This window comes from Ostrinia furnacalis, unplaced genomic scaffold (assembly GCF_004193835.3).
Source record: "Ostrinia furnacalis isolate ACB-3 unplaced genomic scaffold, ASM419383v2 OfSCF6699, whole genome shotgun sequence".
Taxonomy (NCBI): Eukaryota; Metazoa; Arthropoda; class Insecta; order Lepidoptera; family Crambidae; genus Ostrinia; species Ostrinia furnacalis.
The window spans coordinates 190,659-207,952 of NW_021136938.1; the positions used below are offsets into that span (position 1 = coordinate 190,659).

General features: G+C 39.4%; 1 protein-coding gene and 1 non-coding gene across 3 annotated transcripts; both read left to right on the plus strand.

Annotated features, from left to right (window-relative positions):
- The first annotated feature begins 7,862 nt into the window (after nt 1-7,862).
- G6P (Glucose-6-Phosphatase) lies at nt 7,863-16,246 on the plus strand. Of its 2 annotated transcripts, XM_028318260.1 has the most exons (8): nt 7,874-8,039; nt 8,912-9,076; nt 9,517-9,638; nt 9,768-9,837; nt 11,043-11,173; nt 12,628-12,824; nt 13,727-13,848; nt 15,413-16,246. In XM_028318260.1, the coding sequence occupies exons 1-8, from the start codon at nt 7,987-7,989 to the stop codon at nt 15,645-15,647; spliced, it is 1,095 nt and encodes a 364-aa protein (XP_028174061.1). In that variant the 5' UTR covers nt 7,874-7,986; the 3' UTR covers nt 15,648-16,246. The 2 variants fall into 2 exon arrangements, with proteins under 2 accessions (XP_028174062.1, XP_028174061.1); XM_028318261.1 differs by lacking the exon at nt 9,768-9,837 and having other exon boundaries at nt 7,863-8,039; nt 9,517-9,708.
- Nucleotides 13,532-13,604, plus strand: TRNAA-GGC (transfer RNA alanine (anticodon GGC)). The gene has a single exon. It is a non-coding gene; the product is annotated as a tRNA-Ala (tRNA).
- Nucleotides 16,247-17,294: the final 1,048 nt, after the last annotated feature.

Consider the following 17,294-nt stretch of genomic DNA (forward strand, 5'->3'; position numbering starts at 1 on the left):
GTGATTCGAATAAACGTATATCTTTTAGCAAAGTTTCAGTTGATTTTACAAATAATGTGTGTGGCTGTATGTACGAAAAAAAAACCGCCAATCATGACGTTTCATTTCCCGCCAAAAGTCAATGATTTTTTTTGAAATTGTAACCACAGATAACATACTAGTCTGTGACTAAACTTTAACCCCCACCAAGAAGAGTTGAAATAGGTCGCTCTAAAGTAAGAGCCCGTTAGGCCCCCACCCCCACCCCGGGGCGGGCCCGATTATACTTTAATGCAATAATTTTGCGTGATCATACAGCGTTTACGAGTTTCGGTATACATTGGAGGAGATATCTGAGAATAAATCTCAAGGTGTAGGGATAGATCTCTGGGATCGGGATAGGAATCTGCCGTGTGGTGACGGCAGAGTAGAATACATTTGTCACCAACCCCTACTCTTCCCGCGGGTGTCGTAAGAGGCGACTTAGGGACTACACATCAAACAGAGAATGGGCAGCAGCGCTCTCTGAAAAACATCAATCTTTTAAACTGCGATCTCCAACCCGCCTGCCAAGCGTGGAGATTATGGCAAAACCCCCCACTTTAGTGGAGGAGGCTCATAGTCCAGCTGTGGACTGTAAAGGGCTGTTGATGAGAGAGGGATAGAGCTCCTAAGATGTAGCAACCCTGGTGCAAAGGCTCACTAAATTTTTTAAATTGTTTTTACCTGTGGGAACCTATAAGTGGTTTACTCGTTGCCTATCTTATGTCATTATTACACACTGTAAAACCCTGGTTTTCCTAAATAAATAAATAAAAAGACCAAGTCTGCCCGCGACCATGACTCGTGCAACCGAGCCGAAACGTCGGGAGGGTAAATATTATTTACCGTTAAAATAGATATTGTTGCAATAAATCCCGTGAAGTGATAATTTTATAAAAAGACCAAAGTCAAAAATGTTTATCAAATAGAGAATAGAGTAGTATGGTAGAATCGAAAAAGGTCGTGCCCACTCCAGAATCAGATAATCTTAGAAATAGTCACACAATCGCACCTCTGATGGAAAGTGATGATCAGGTCAAAGGACTGGGAATCGAACCCGGGACCTGGGTCTGAAGCAGGTGATCTTACCATTAGACCACAGAGGCGGTTGTTATTTTGTATAGACCAGGGCTCCGATTACGGTAATTTTTAACGTCTACAATCCAGACACGCTTCTCGATTCTGCGATACGATTGGTCGTTCAACAGCGTACGTCAGCTGTTTTGACCAATCGTATCGCAGAATCAGAAGCGCGTCTGGATTGGAAACGTTAAAAGTTACCGTAATCGGGGCTCAGGGCTCCGATTGCGCTTTTAACTGCTACGCGACTGGACGATGAACGAACTTCAGCTGTTTGGACAAATCCGTATCGCGGTGTCCTTTTGACAACTAGTTCAAACGAAGGTGTATAAAGTATATGAACGGGCGCAACTGCGCCTTTGAGTAAAAGCTGACAGAAAGCTACTCTCACACTCAAGTCAAACGCTCCACGAATTTGCTGTGTTTTAGTGTTTTTAGTTTAAACAATAACTTTTAATGAAATAAATCCGTTGTTTCGTCTTTGTTTGCGTGTGAATTGCACATCAGTTGGAATGAAAATTGAGCGTGACTGGAGTGTAGACTGGAGATGAAACGTAATGAATTGGAGACAATAAAAATTAGCGCAATGGGGGGCCCAGGATAGTATGTCTAGCTAGTGGTACCTAGACCACAGAATAATAATAAGTACTTGCCTAGACTTTTTTTTTTTTGGCTTTCGCGGTTTGCTTGCCTAGACTTACCTATAGGTCTTGATATGTTCAGATCCATGCCCGTCAGTTTTCCCGCGTGCAGCGGTACCGCCCGGTCGGCGCACAGATTAAATTCTCCCAAATTTTGGCGCGCGCTTATGCTACGTACAGACGGCGGCGGAGGTTTCGCTCTGAAATAATATTTTCAGAAAATAAGCGTCCATTATTTGGTACAGTTTTAAAGCTTCGCTATTAAAGGAGCGGAAGACCGCAGTTATTTGATATGGTCTACGTTTTAAAATTTTATTGGGCAGTGTAGGAAATGGGAATTAATAATGCTATTTTGTGTTTTTGGGCACTATCTACCAACGTCACACTGAAATTAAGTTGTTCATGATACTATAGGTCTAAGACGCTTAACTTAGTCAGTGTCTGATATATGGGAGCGGCACGGGAGCAGTGGCGGGGCAAGACCTAAATTTGATGTGGGCAAGACAGATTTCGCGAGGCCTTGTTCTGTGGCGACCTGAAGACGGATTTTATGAAATAATAAAAAAAAACGGGTCAATGGTCTATTCATTGACAGTTTCTGATTTCTTGATTTAGTGATTATTTTTAAAGGAATATTGCGCCAAAGAATAATGTTCGTCACTTAAAACCGTGTTGTTGCTTAATTTTGAGTCTGATTATGGCTGAATTTGTTTGGAAAAAAATATATTTTTATTTTTAACTACATTGTTTAGCTATCAAGAATTTATATTTAATAGTCAATGTTTAAAAAAACGGGACTATTCCCACCTCTCGTTCCCACCACTGCAACTCCTGTGTAGCCAGGATCTACAGCTTGACCGCCACAAAAACCCAACCAATGAAGGTCAAGTTTGTCCCGGGGGAAAGTTAAACTGTCATTGGACCCGCAACGAAATTAATCAGAAGAACATAGGAGGAGTTCGAAATTAAGGTTCGACTTCCCTCCATTGCAAAGCGGATGACAGGTGACAAACAAAGGTTTAAAAACCTTTAAGAAAAAGATTATGCACCACGGACAATAAATTAAATTAAGGGGGCCTATCTTATGAGCAATTAGCAACTACCTGCCAATAATATTTTTCACAAAATCGCTTAAAAGCACGGAAATTTTTCCTTGTCGCGACAAGATCGGTGTAATAAATTGCGGAAACAGATGTATGTTGTATTGAATTAAGCATTATATCACGTTCATGTTTCCAAAGATCACACTCCCACAAGATATGATGGGCAGACTGCTCATGACAGACATCATCAGTGGAACACTCGCAAAAAGGAGACGGAACTAGTTTGAATTCGTGAAGTTTATGTTTAAAGTTGCCATGTCCCGTGAGGAACTGCGACGAGCAATGGTCGATTTCTAACCATCGCCTAGTTAGACGTTCGCGTACATTCGGGAAGAATTTATATAAGTGACGTCCTTTGACTGACGTATCCCATCTTTTAGTAACTGATCATAAAATGTTTTTCCAATCGCTCAAGCTCCCGAGGATCTACCGATAGGTCGGGTGACGTAATCTTGAAATTCTTTTAGCCGGCGCGGAACTTCCGGAAGGTCGGGTGACGCCACGCCTCTTTGAACCGTGTTTACTTTGGCAGTTATATTCTATATTTATTCGATTCTAAAATATATTCCCAAAAATTTTGAAAGTTGTTTTAATTTGTATCACTTGGATATGATTTGTATTAGAAAGTGCTGTGAGTGTGACGCTTGAACGGAAGGAAGTCAACCTAACCTAACCAACTGCGTATTTCTAAACTGCGTATTTCTATACTGTGTAGCCGCGAGAGCTCTTTGGCGCGCTGTCTTCGGCGAAGTATTGCGCGCGCAGATTTTGACAGCGCGAAATACCTACTTTAGCAGAAATACCAAGCCTTAAGTGTAGACACTGTTTATGTATAAGTCCACTATTGCATGCCGTGGCAACCTATAATTAAGGCAACACTTAGATTAAGTTAAATACGTTGTAAATATTGATTGTCTTCCAGTGTATGTCTTGTTGGTTGTCCTATTAAATAAATAAAAAAAATAAATAAAAATTATATTGATACCTTCAGGCACCGATCCAGCCTAAAGATTGTTGTGGTCACATTACACGAAAATCTATTCTCGACGACCTCATATTGATTACTAGAAACTTAGTAGAAACTAGTCATTAAACATTAATGTTTTTGTTGTTTTGTAATTATAGGGTGGCGTAGAAAACATGGAATTGGCAAAGACATACTACTGCTCTGCTCTGAAATTGAACCCAGATAACATGCGAGCACTTCTCGGCTTGTTTTTGGTAAGTTACCCTACTTCTACCTATTGATATTTATTCATCGTTCGTTTCAGCCGAAAGACGTCCACTGCTGGACAAAGGCCTCCCCCAAGGATTTCCACAAAGACCGGTCCTGCGCCGCTTGCATCCAGGTACTTCCCGCGACCTTCACCAGATCGTCGGTCCACCTAGTGGGAGGCCTGCCCATTTATTCATAACAACAGTATAAGCTTGTGGGATATGATGATCAACCACAATAAGGAAGCTAGATGTTAGTGCTTCCTTCCGAGCGGGTGTTGTGCTCGGGGACCAAGGTCCGATTTACACCATCTTGGTTTGCCTATATATACTTGGCAGGATATAAAACTCCGTCACCGCGATGCAGGTTTGTATGAGCGGCGGAGTGTGCCATAGTGAAGTAGTAACAGCGCCATCTGTTGGTCACTAGTTTGTAGTGGGCGTCGCCACACCACTCCCCCCGGAAGAACCGGAGGTGGATGACGTCAGGATGAGCTCAGCAGTCTGTGCGTGATGAGCTTACAAGTGCCAGTGTGCTCAAGTCTGCGGTGAGTCGAGACGAGCAGGTTGCGGTGCTCTATCCACGGTGAGTCGGGATAGTGAGCGGAGGCGTCTTCGATGGTCGGGCGTGGAGCTGGGCCAGAGCTGTACCCGTGACCAGTGAAGTGACGGTTGCTTGCTGCCGAGGAACCAGGAAGGTCGGTTGCGATCTGCGATAGTCCCTGAAGGCTGGATGCTGGCTTGTTGAAGACTGGAGCTGATGACGGAGTGGCGGAGATGGTGAGGATGGCGGAGGCTGNGGAACTAGTTTGAATTCGTGAAGTTTATGTTTAAAGTTGCCATGTCCCGTGAGGAACTGCGACGAGCAATGGTCGATTTCTAACCATCGCCTAGTTAGACGTTCGCGTACATTCGGGAAGAATTTATATAAGTGACGTCCTTTGCCTGACGTATCCCATCTTTTTTGCCATTCATTAAGTAAATCTTCTTCAACGACTTCTCGGGAATCAAATAATCGACTTATTTTAGAACGATCGCGGCTATTTAAGAAATCGGAGGTTATATTTTCCCTTGATGTGAAGTACATAGCCGCACGCTTCTGTACCTCTAAGTCTATGTATAATAGTCAATGTTTGCATTTATTGTCGTATTGTGATATTGTCATCTCCACCTTGTATACATTTTTTCAAAATTTTTGATGCGCGAGGCCCCTTGTACCGCGAGGCCGTAGGCGGTGGCCCACGTCGCCCACGCCTTACGCCGCCACTGCATGGGAGAGGTGTCAGGTGACATTTATATTAAGACGTGACAGAGCATTCAAATCTGAAGCACATTCGAGGTTTTGCTGATGTTTTACATTACAAAAACACCTTCCCGTGACGCTTCCATACCTCATGCAGGCACTGACCTATAGGTAGTTTAAATTACGAGTACAATATGTAGGTACATTTTCCTACCTAGTAACTTTTACACCCAGTTAGTTACTTTTACTGAGTTTACTTTATTCTTTCATCGCATGAGTAACACCTAAATTCCACCACGGTGTGTTAAGACCTAAAGAACTGCAATGTCTGACATCAAAATCAGACCAATGCGATCCTTCCGAAGTAGGTTAGCATGTTTTCTTTCATCTATACTAATATTATAAATGCGAAAGTAACTCTGTCTGTCTGTCTCGCTTTCACGCCTAAACCACTGAACCGATTTTGATGAAATTTGGCATAGAGAATAGAGATAGTGAGTTCCGGGCAGGGTGAAGAAACTTCCATACAACGGTCATCGAAGTGAAACTTGCTTCCAAACAGCGACATCGGTGAATAAATTCAAATACTTTTTAACTACCCTAAAACGCACTAGATGTCGCTGTTCCTGTTTCCTTCATATTTTCATTTTTTTCTTAATTAAAATATATTTGAGAATATTGTTAATTACAATGTGAAAACTTTTTTTAAATGAAATTAATTTGTTTTAATTTAAAACTGAACATTGACATTTTTGTTATAATTTACATAATAGAGTAGTAGAAATTACTATTTAACATATGGCAACTTTGTTTTTCCTCCAAAATGGCCGGTGTTGTTTTTGTTAGGTTGAATTGAATGCATTATTGTTTTCTTAGCCATCGTTTATGAGTTCTGTGGCCCTATTAAAGTATTGAAGAGTCGAGTCAAATTCAAGTTCATTCCTTCGTACCTGCTGCTGTTCTGGTTCATCGGAGTTTTGTTCGTTCCTTCGTGAATCGCGAAGAAACTTTCTGTTATGTTCACAAGTGAAATTCAAGTTCATTCCTTCGTACCTGCTGCTGTTCTGGTTCATCGGAGTTTTGTTCGTTCCTTCGTGAATCGCGAAGAAACTTTCTGATATGTTAACAAGTGATCTGAGTTTTCTCAATGTGCAAATGCTTTTTTAGTGTTGTTGAAAACTTTGCGAAAAGACGCTTTTGGTGTATAATATTATGTGTGTTCATAAATAAAGTAAAATTATTAAATTCAAAAGTTTTTGTTTACTTATTTGCATTTCCATGTGCAATGTAGAATTTTTCCAAATACATTGTTTTGAAAATACGTACACCATAAAGATAAATATTTTCAAAATAATGGATTTGAAAAAATTCTACATTGTACATCATAAAAACAATAATTCTTTGAAGGTTATTAGGGCCTATGTGTGCGTGAACTGTGTGTATGTGTGCGTGGACTTTATGTATGTATGTGTGCGTGTACTATGTATGTATGTGAGCGTTACGTACGTAGGTTAAGTACAGGGAATTTAACACCAGGCTATCAATTAGTAGGCTCAAAAATTTGACAGAGAGGGTTCTCTATTTCCTATGTATTACTTTTCTCTATGGTTCCGGGAAAGGACATAGGAGATAGTTTTATCCCGTTTTTTGAAACAGGGACGCGCGCGATTAAGTTGTTCTGTGCTGTGACAGACTAAATTCTGCGCGGGCAAAGCCGCGGGCGGAAAGCTAGTAAATTATAAAACTCTACATTTTCAAAATGTGTAAAATAATTTATAATCTATTAACCTACGGTTTAATTTCAATTTTGTCTTAATAAAGCGAAGAGACACAATCTGCTGCCGCGACTGTACGCTCACCATAGTATAATATTCAATTATTAAACACACAATCCTCCCTTATTCGACCTGAGTGGCGCCACCTACGTTCTCTATCGGTAAATTTAATAATGTTAGAATTTTGCTTAGCTTAGAGATGAACCAACCAAGTTAGAAGCTTGGTAGACTCTTTCAAAATTGTTCTAGTTGAATACGTTTTTTAAAATATTCATTAAATCAGAAGCAAAAAAAACATAATAATTAGATTTTGTTAAAAGGTAGATATTTACTAGTTTATAATGTTTATCAAACTCTTTCGGGTAGATACCTGAATACAAAGCATTGCGCAACTATTTGATTTTATTAAAAAAATTGTCAAAATTAACTGAACAAATTAAATAGAATAATTATTTAAATGATGAAAACAAGATTACATTTTAACGTACAGTACCATCTAGTGGTCTTCATATTGTTTACTAGTTTTGCTATTAGATACTAGATGGCAGTACTGCAATGCTATAAAAAGCATGCTTTAAATAGTTAATCTACTCACTAATAGATGTCATTGAGTATGCAGTGAAATTAAAATAAAAATAATAATGATTATTTGTTTAAATTGTTTTAATGTTGACTTAATTATTTCACCTAAGGCGATTTTAATTAAATTATATTGTATATAGTTGTCGTGATAGCTTGTAGAATTGGAGCCTTGTTAGTGAAATGTCAAATCTGTCAAAAAGTTTGACACTGACAGTTTGTTATCAGCAAAATTTGTTATGGTTTTTCGAAGCAAAATTACCGTGTTTTATTAATGATTTGTTAATTAAAATGATTGTGTAAGTCGTTATCATCCCACTCGGCGCACGATGGACCGGCTGTACGCACTCGGGGTGTCTTGTATAGAGTTTCTGCAGGATTGGTAAGTACGCAAGTTGCTATTGATTTTTTGTAATAATACTGCATTAGCGTAGTTTTTTTGAGTTAAAAATTGGTTTTTCACACGCAACTAAGGAATTTCTTAACTGAAACTGTAAATTAAACCTTAAATTAATTGGTATTTTATATAATGAGTACCTAGTACCATTATGTCCTTGTAATATTCTGTAGTTAATAATAATAGTCATTGTTACTCGACTTTTTTATTTGGTAACAGGTATTCTATTAATATAAATTAGTCACGATTGTATTTTGGCTTAATAACTTTCCTCTGACCTTTTTACTCGTCTGACTTACAGTAGATTTCCTTCATTCTATTAACCTACTAAATATTAGTAGGATAATAGGATAGGAAGTTACAAACTTTCGCATTAATAATATATTAATGCGAAAGTTTGTATGGATGGTGTTAACATGTTTGTTACTCTTTCACGCAAAAACTACTGAACGGATTTTGATGAAACTATACAGTATTATTGTTTATAACCCAGAATAACATAATTAAGCTATAATATTGATCCAAAAGCTAGTCATTAAATAAAACTTATTACAACTTTAAAGGTTAACCTAAGGTAGACTGGAGGAGAATGTCGAGTGGCATTAAGTTCGCCTTATGTTCGCCCTATGTACTGTGATTTATGTGCATAAATAAATAACTTTCTCATTATATTTTCATGAGCAGATTTTTCAATTGTTGGATAACTTTTAACTAAAAAATAAGTTTGGCACATTGACAGTTTCAGCATGGGAAATAGTATGTCAAAATGAGAAGTTTATTCTTCAGCTAAAAGATAATAATTCTACCGATTGAAAAATCAGCCTTTATTAATTAAATGAATAAACATTGACTACCAGGTTTGCGGACTCAGAAAACTACTTCGAGTGGGTGAACGACCTGTCCAACCCGCACTATGTCATGGAATACCTGTTTCCGTTCGTGTCCACGCTGGATTCAGTGTTTGCAGCGCAGTTACTGCTCTGTATGTCCTTTGGGGGTTGGTTGAACTCTGTTATGAAGTGGTAAGTTAGTAATTGAACAAATTGTAAACCCAGAAATTGAATGGGCAATTTTAATACTGTACTGATTTTGAAAAATATTATGTAGGCACGTTAAGGTAAACATTGGCCTCTTAAGTAGTTGTATTAGGTGCTATTTTGAAACAAAAAGTCAAGCAAATAAGGTTAAAAATTGATGGGAACTATATTCCCACTTTTTGTTCCTAGCACAAGCAACATCTGTTGCTTAACAGGAAGCTCCAACAACTTGTAACAGAACTAGGCTAATTTAAAGAAATAAACGAATTTGAATTTGAATATACTATAATCCCACTTATCTCCTCAACTATTTTAACATCCACATATTTTATTGTCTTTTATAATCCATATCAAACAATTGGGCAGTTGCAGTTATTTAGCTTGTCTTCTGTTCTTATCAGTATTTTGTGACCATACTTTCCCAGGTGGTTGCTAGAAGACCGCCCCTACTGGTGGGTCCGTGAGACCTCATTCTACGAAGGCGCCCGTCGCCCGCAACTGAGGCAGTTTCGGCAGACGTGCGAGACCGGCCCTGGTAGCCCGTCAGGCCACAGCACCACAGTCGCAATGCTGCTACTGCTAGCTATCATGTGGATATCACATATCATGAACGACAGGTGAGCAGTTACCAGTTGACATCATTAGCTAGATCCCATATAGGTCGGGAGCCCGGCAGGCCACAGTACTACTGTTGCTATGCTGCTACTGCTAGCTATCATGTGGATATCACATATCATGAACGACAGGTGAGCAGTAACCAGTTGACATTGTTAGCTAGATCCCATATAGGTCGGGAGTCCGTCAGGCCACAGTACTACTGTCGCTATGCTGCTACTCCTGGCTATCATGTGGATATCACATTCATGAACGACAGGTGAGCAGTTACCAGTTGACATCATTAGCTACATCCTATGTAGGTCGGGAGCCCATCAGGCCACAGTACTACTGTTGCTATGCTGCTACTGTTAGCTATCATGTGAATATCACATTTATGAACGACAGGTGAGCAGTTAGCAGTTGACATTATTAGCTAGATCCCATGTAGGTCGGGAGCCCGTCAGGCCACAGTACTACTGTTGCTATGCTGCTATTGCTAGCTATCATGTGGATATCACATTCATGAACGACAGGTGAGCAGTGAGCAGTTAACATTATTAGCTAGATACCATGTAGCCATGTAGACCGGCCCTGGTAGCCCGTCAGGCCACAGCACTACCGTCGCTATGCTGCTACTGCTAGCTATTATGTGGATATTACATGACATGAACGATAGGAGATACTTCCTTTTTTACGCATGGTTTTACTTGCGATAAGAAACATGTGTAGAAGAGGCTCCTAAAAAGCAAAATATTTGATGATTTATAAGTACGATTTAAATAGTCAGCTACGAAACCAGGCGAAGTTCGTCACCGAGGAAACGAGATCAGTATGCCCAGCAGGATCGTGTGTTTAGCTCCACCCCTATAGCAAAACCTGGCATAGGTCTTAGTAAAAAAGACCAAACAACATGGTGAGAAGTAGTTGAGGAAGTTTCGGCAGACGTGTGAGACTGGTCCCGGGAGCCCGTCAGGCAACATCGGTACCGGTGATATTGTTGGCTATTACGTTTTTTTTAATGATGATGTAAAAGAAAAAAAAAATTACGGTTTGGCTTCTTAAAAAAAAACCCTTATAGGATCCCTTTTGTCACTCTGGTTTTTTTTGTACATCCATTATAAAAACTCATAAAATTCATTTATTTATGCAAATAGGCTTTTAAAAAGCACTTTTACACGTCCCAATATTAACCCTACCACTGCTTCGGGACAATAAATGGGCCAGTGCTGAGAAGAAGCAGCGCAAGAAACTTAATCACTATTTTTGTTAAATAAATCTTTAACTTTAAAATAGCCTTTGTTATTATACTAGGTAGGTACTTATAAAATGTTTAAATTTAATTTATTTTTTCCAGAAAGTGCTACATCTGGTGGTGGAAGTACATAGTGTACCCAGTGTTCGCGTGCGCGCTCGGCTCGGTGATGCTCGCGCGAATGTTCGTCGCCACGCACTTCCCGCACCAGACGCTCATGGGCGCTTTAGTGGGTGAGTGTACCCTTTAACCTACTCGTAGGCACAGGCACAGACCACCGATTTTTAGTTGGCCGATAGTTTGGTCGGGTTGTTGATCAGTATGGAGATGTATGAAATTGCGCACATTACACCGATTTGGTATCGGCCGATTCTTCATACAAATACATATATTAGAATCGGGCGCAACTATCGGCCAACTAAAAGTCGGTGGTCTGCGCCTAGGCTTAACGATCAACACCAGCTAAATTTTCCGTTGTTTTTGGAATTTGAGCCTTATGCTAAAGTAATAGAGCACAAGATTTAGCTTGCATCTCAACTAGTAACTTTGTTGGCGTACCTAATAAATAAATGTCAAATATGATGTCAAAGTAATATACAAAAATCATTCTCTATGATATTGTACCCATAATAAAATTTCATATGTTATGGGTACAATATCATACTTAACAATCATCAAGACTCAAGATTTGATCATCACCAAAATGTCATCACACAACCATTATCAAGTAAACAAACTGGTAAAATCTAGTATGTACTGATATAACGCCCGGTATAGTTCTTGAGCGTCCAACCATTGCCTTACCCGTTTCCTACTGACACAATGTAACGTAAAATCTCATGGTAATACCACCTCAGTGCGTCGCCTATGAAAACCATCAGAAACCGCGTTATCGCGCGTGTCTGAACTAGATCTAAGACTAGGAAATTTGAATGTCTTGCCTACGAAATCAAACCAGGTAAAGGACGTAGCACACCTATCAACCTGGAAAGGAATCGTAGCCGTATCAACTCGAGGCGGTCAGTATTTTTTGTATGAAACTCCATACTGCAACGCACACTTATCCGAACCGTAACGTAAACGCCTTGCCTCGCGGTTAATAGCGCGCGAAAGGCGATACGGTGTTGATCCCTTTCAGAGTTGATAAATGTGCTACGTCCTTTATACGTCAGTCCTAAAGCGCCTTGCTTTGACTGCCTTTGGTGACTTTTTCCTGTTTTGCGGATTTTACACGCACGCGGACAAGAGGTGCTATTGTGTAAAGCGATCGTATTCATTTGACAGTTCAAAACGTACGATAAAATCTGTTTATACACAATAGGGATGATGACTGGGTACCTAATGAAATCAAAATTCTATTTAGTCCGTCAGACAGCAAATAAAAAAATTTTGGACACATTTTTAATTTTTTTCACAATCGAATAATTACAGTATTATATTGAGTTTAAATGTCGCGTGACGTCACTTTTGAATAAAAAATCTACTCAAGCGTGACGTAACGCGCCATTTCAACTCGATGTAGCACTGTTATTTTTTAATTAAGAAAGAAAATAAAAAATATGAGTCTAATATTTTCTAATTATCTGTCTGACGGACAAATAATTGAAATTTTGTCATCTAGCCTCGCGTGCCCAAAATCCGAATCACAGGAAAAAGTCACTTACAGTATCTTAATCTGTCTTTCCAGGTTCCCTCTTAGCCCCAGCGCTTTGTATATACGTATGCGACCCATATGTCTGGGGCTTCGGTCCCCACGGGCGCTCCGACACGCGGCGCGCGGTGGCTTGGCACGTCTTCTCGGCGCTTGTCACGGTGGCCATTAGTGTGGTCACGTACTTCAGCTTGACATTATGCGGCTGGGACCCTCACTGGACTGTCAAACTGGTGAGTAAGAGAGTTAGTTGGATTGAACAGGTTGGGTAGCCACAGTGGCCATCAGACAGTGGCTATCTGAGAGCCACAGAGGCTAATAGCGTGGGCTCTAGTCGCTCATTAATAGCCATCAGATCTTAAATACACAGTGGCTATCAATGTGGGACTCAGTGGCTATGACAGTTAGCCACAGTGACCATCTGGGAGCCACAGTGGCTAATAGCGTGGAACCATTAGGTGTCAAATAGCCACAGTGGCTATCAACGTGGGACTTAGTCATTATTACGTAGCTATTAGATAGCCACAGTGGCCATTAGATAGTTACAGTGGCTATGATAGCTACAGTGTGTTATTAGCGTGTGACCATGGGGCTATCACAGAGCCACAGTGGCTATTACAGAAGGCTTTCTTAAATACACAGTGGCTATCAATGTGGGACCCAGTGGCTATGACAGTTAGCCTCAGTGGCTATCTCAGAGCCAAAGTGGCTATGACAGTTAGCCTCAGTGGCTATCTCAGAGCCACAGTGGCTATCTCAGAGCCACAGTGGCTATCACAGAGCCACAGTGGCTATCTCAGAGCCACAGTGGCTATCTCAGAGCCACAGTGGCTATCTCAGAGCCACAGTGGCTATCTCAGAGCCACAGTGGCTATCTCAGAGCCACAGTGGCTATCTCAGAGCCTATCCTTCAAAGAAAATTTCGACGGGTTCATCCAGTGTCTAAGTAGCTCAGTTGGAAGAGCAGTCGCCCGGCAAGCGATAGGTCGTGGGTTCGATTCCCGCCTTAGGAAGTTTGATTTTTTCAAGTTGTTTATTTAAAATATTTCAAATCTCTATCCTTTATAACTCTATAGGTTTTTTTTAATTGCAATTAGGCTTTTTAACCGTCGTTACACTAAGCCGTTGTCCCCAGGCCTTCCGCTGGTGCGAGAACCCTGAAGACATCCACGTGTCCACCACTCCTATGTACGCTCTGGTGCAGGCCACCGCTTCGATGCTTGGCTGGGCGCTCGCCGTCACGCCCGCTGTCGCTCAGTGAGTGATCATCATCATCATTATCGTCATAATCATCAAAACTGTCAAGGATTTGTCACACTGGATACTTCTTCTTCTTTTCGTGTCGACAACAAACCTACACAGTGTCAGCCCAAAACTTCGCCACAAGAGTGGCGTTGTCAGTAACACTCATCAAATCCTCCTGAGTGCAGTTGCTTGGGCACTCAGGGCATGACATCAGGTGCTTTATCGACTGGGGAACAAAACCGCACCCACACTCAATGCTCAAGCCATCCAAGAATCCCTACCTGGCCAGATTGTCCTTACTACGGCCAACCTGCGTCCGAAGTCTATTTAAAGACTAGATACTGATATACTGAGTGCAAACAGCACTCTAAAGTACGGCCAACTAGCAGCGATACAAAAGGTCGATTCGACTGTCGAACTGACAATCTATTCTGTCTCTTCCCATCTCGTGTATTTGTCGTAATGTCTCGTTCTCCCGCCAAAATATAGAATAGAATAGAATAGGTTTATTGACACATTAAAAGACACAATACAGAAAAAAATACACAAAAACAGAAAATAATACATAAGCTATAAATAAATATGTCAAAGTCAAACCCCTGCTATTCCAAATGACCATGACATTGGGTTTGTTTACATTTGGTATCGCTTCTCGTTGGCCGTACTTTACATCAAATTGATAACCGTTTGCCTTGCCTCAACCGCTGAACGATTGCCCTGACCGACAATGTTGTTCATACATGATGCGGGCTCGGGACTATACCCACCTCTCGTTCCCACCGCTGCAACTCCCAGTAGCCAGGATCTAGATCTATCATCAGTGCATGTCAAGTTTGTCCCGGGGAAAAAGGAGTTGTCCCAATTTCGGCCCGGAGGTTGTACGCCATATCAAAAATCAAGAAAAATCTACTGATTAAGGGAAAAATATAAATAACTATATCTAGCATATAATTTAGCCGCTCAAAATCAAAAACTATTCATGAATTATCATTCTCAAATGCATACACAAGATGGCGTATGGCGTCAGATAAAAAAAAAAGATGAACCATAGACTAACTAAACGTCAGTCGCTGTCAGATTTCATCTGTCACTCCACCAAGATACGACTTAATGTCAAAAGTGACAGATGTCATCAAAATGACATTCGTCCACCATGATGGTTTTTGTGGTTGAGTATTGCTATTTTCTTAACAATCTTTTGTTTTAAGCGAAAAAACTAAGCCATTTAAAAGAAATTGAATAATAAGAAACTGTTGTACATTTAAAAGCCCTTCTTTTTGGTAGGTGTACAGGTTGTGGGCCTAGGCTCCATACATTTTGGGACAACTCCTTTAATTGTCTTTGGACCCGCAACGACATTAATCAGAACATGATCAGATGACATGATGAGAGGCTGCGTTCACTTTGATCTGACCGCAGAACTTATCCAGTGTGTTATATCCTTTATATTATAATCTTCATACATTCTATTCTCTTTCTTCTCTTCATCAGATCGTTTTTTAACATACAAGAAGATTAAAGTGCCACTTCTCTGTTCTATTATGTTTAATTAAAATATATTTCAATTTCTTTCCAGGTTCCGTCACTACACCAAAAACCGTTCGCTCATACTGTCCGGTTTGGCTATGTACCTACTCTACTGTGGCACAAGACACCTCCAAGAAAACATAGACAAAAACAGCACCCTATGGTTCTACTCTATGCAGTTTTTACTAGCAGCTGTCAGACCGTTTTTGTACCTTCGAGTTGTACCCACAATATCTATGTTACCGTACCCTAGTGTAGGTACAGGTAAGCACAAAAGGGAATAGGCAATTTTTAGTATAATAGTCCATTTTTAACTTACTCAAATAAGGGGTTTTTTGATTCGGTTGTATGTTTTATTTAGCTTAAAATAACAGACTAAAATGTCTTTTTAGATTAAAAATATTGCGGCAGTTTTTCAAAATGTTGCTTTTGTGCTTTTTCACTATTAATTTTTATTGATAAAGTGTATTGTAACTTTATTTTGATTGTTATTACATATTTAAGGTTCGTTATTGTAAATGATAGCAATAATGATTTTATACCAGTAGCTTAGTTGTTATTTCATTTTATAGTATATGCCAGTCGACGGCATCTCAATTTCAAGAATTTTGAGCCTTTTACGCCTTTAGAATAATGCTTAAAATCAAATGACAAAAATTTGGATGTTACATTTATTTATTGTTGACTGTATAAAATAATTTTATTAATATACTCACGCAATTTTTTAACGGGTTCTTTGGTACAAATTCTGTGATATTTATAATTATTTTATGATTTTTATGTAAATATAGTATGCATATGGCAATATAAATACAAAGATGTTGACTTCTTACTACTAGACAGGCTGTGCTGAACTGAGAAAGAAAGAAAAAACATTTATTCGGTATCAAGACGAAAAATTCAAACAATTTTTTAGCGTTGCATCTCCAACAGTTTTTTTTATAATTTAAAAAATCTAATTGCCCAAAGTGGAAATTGAATGCACTAAAACTAAGTTGTTGATTAGTATCAAATTCACGACTTCTTTCTTACGCTTGTTATCGACTATGATGTTGGTATAGCCTGACCAGGAACATAAAAACCCTGGCATAGAGGCGCGTCAGTTGCATTGGAGAGTGCAACACTGAGTACAGTCGTACCTGTGTTAAATTAATAGGCTAACTTTATGTATCAGGATTCAGGATTACGGGTTAATTTGATATTTTCATAAATTAACGAAAACATATTATTATATGTAACCTGGTTTAAATAAATTAAATAAAACCATCAATCGAGCTAGTAGGATTTATTTTATTATTCATCAATAATCAAATTCAGAACTTGAATATTCAACTGCAATATCTGCTCATGAACGCTTCAAACTCGGTACTTCTTTCCCAATTCCATAAAATTCAACACAACAAAAGTGACAAAAAATTTAAAATAGGTAGTTGAAACAAACCACAGCTAATTTTCATAGTGGACTGTACTATACGATAAACATGTCAGTCAATTTGACAACCTTTGTCGGAAACATTATTCAATGAAAATATTGTCCGAATCCTTAGTATTTCTCTTCGACAAATACTTTAACACATTGTGAACCACTTTTCTTTCACGACTATAAAAAGATTTTAGCAATTTAATTCACAAAATCAGTTGCGTACATTTAAAATAAAGTTTGTTTACACTTTGACAGCAATAGACTGACGTGCAAGGTGACATGTCAATGAAGTTTTCAGTTACTGTTGCCATTAAAAGAAATTAGTACCATTAGTTTTCCGCAACATGGCGAGGGTTTTTATGTTCCTGGTCGGGCTATACCCTGTATTGTTGTACCCATAATATTTGTACCTTTGTGCATTATGGGTACAACAGAACTGATTTGAAAATTTCCTTAGATAGGTACTTATCAATAACTGAGCAAGATTTCCGTTCAGTACAGCCTATCC

Coding starts and splice junctions, on each gene's coding strand:
- G6P (XM_028318261.1), top strand. CDS start 7,987: ATGGACCGGCTGTACGCACTCGGGGTGTCTTGTATAGAGTTTCTGCAG. Junction 8,040..8,911: donor ATAGAGTTTCTGCAGGATTG/GTAAGTACGCAA, acceptor ATTGACTACCAG/GTTTGCGGACTCAGAAAACT. Junction 9,709..11,042: donor TCACATATCATGAACGACAG/GTGAGCAGTTAC, acceptor TATTTTTTCCAG/AAAGTGCTACATCTGGTGGT.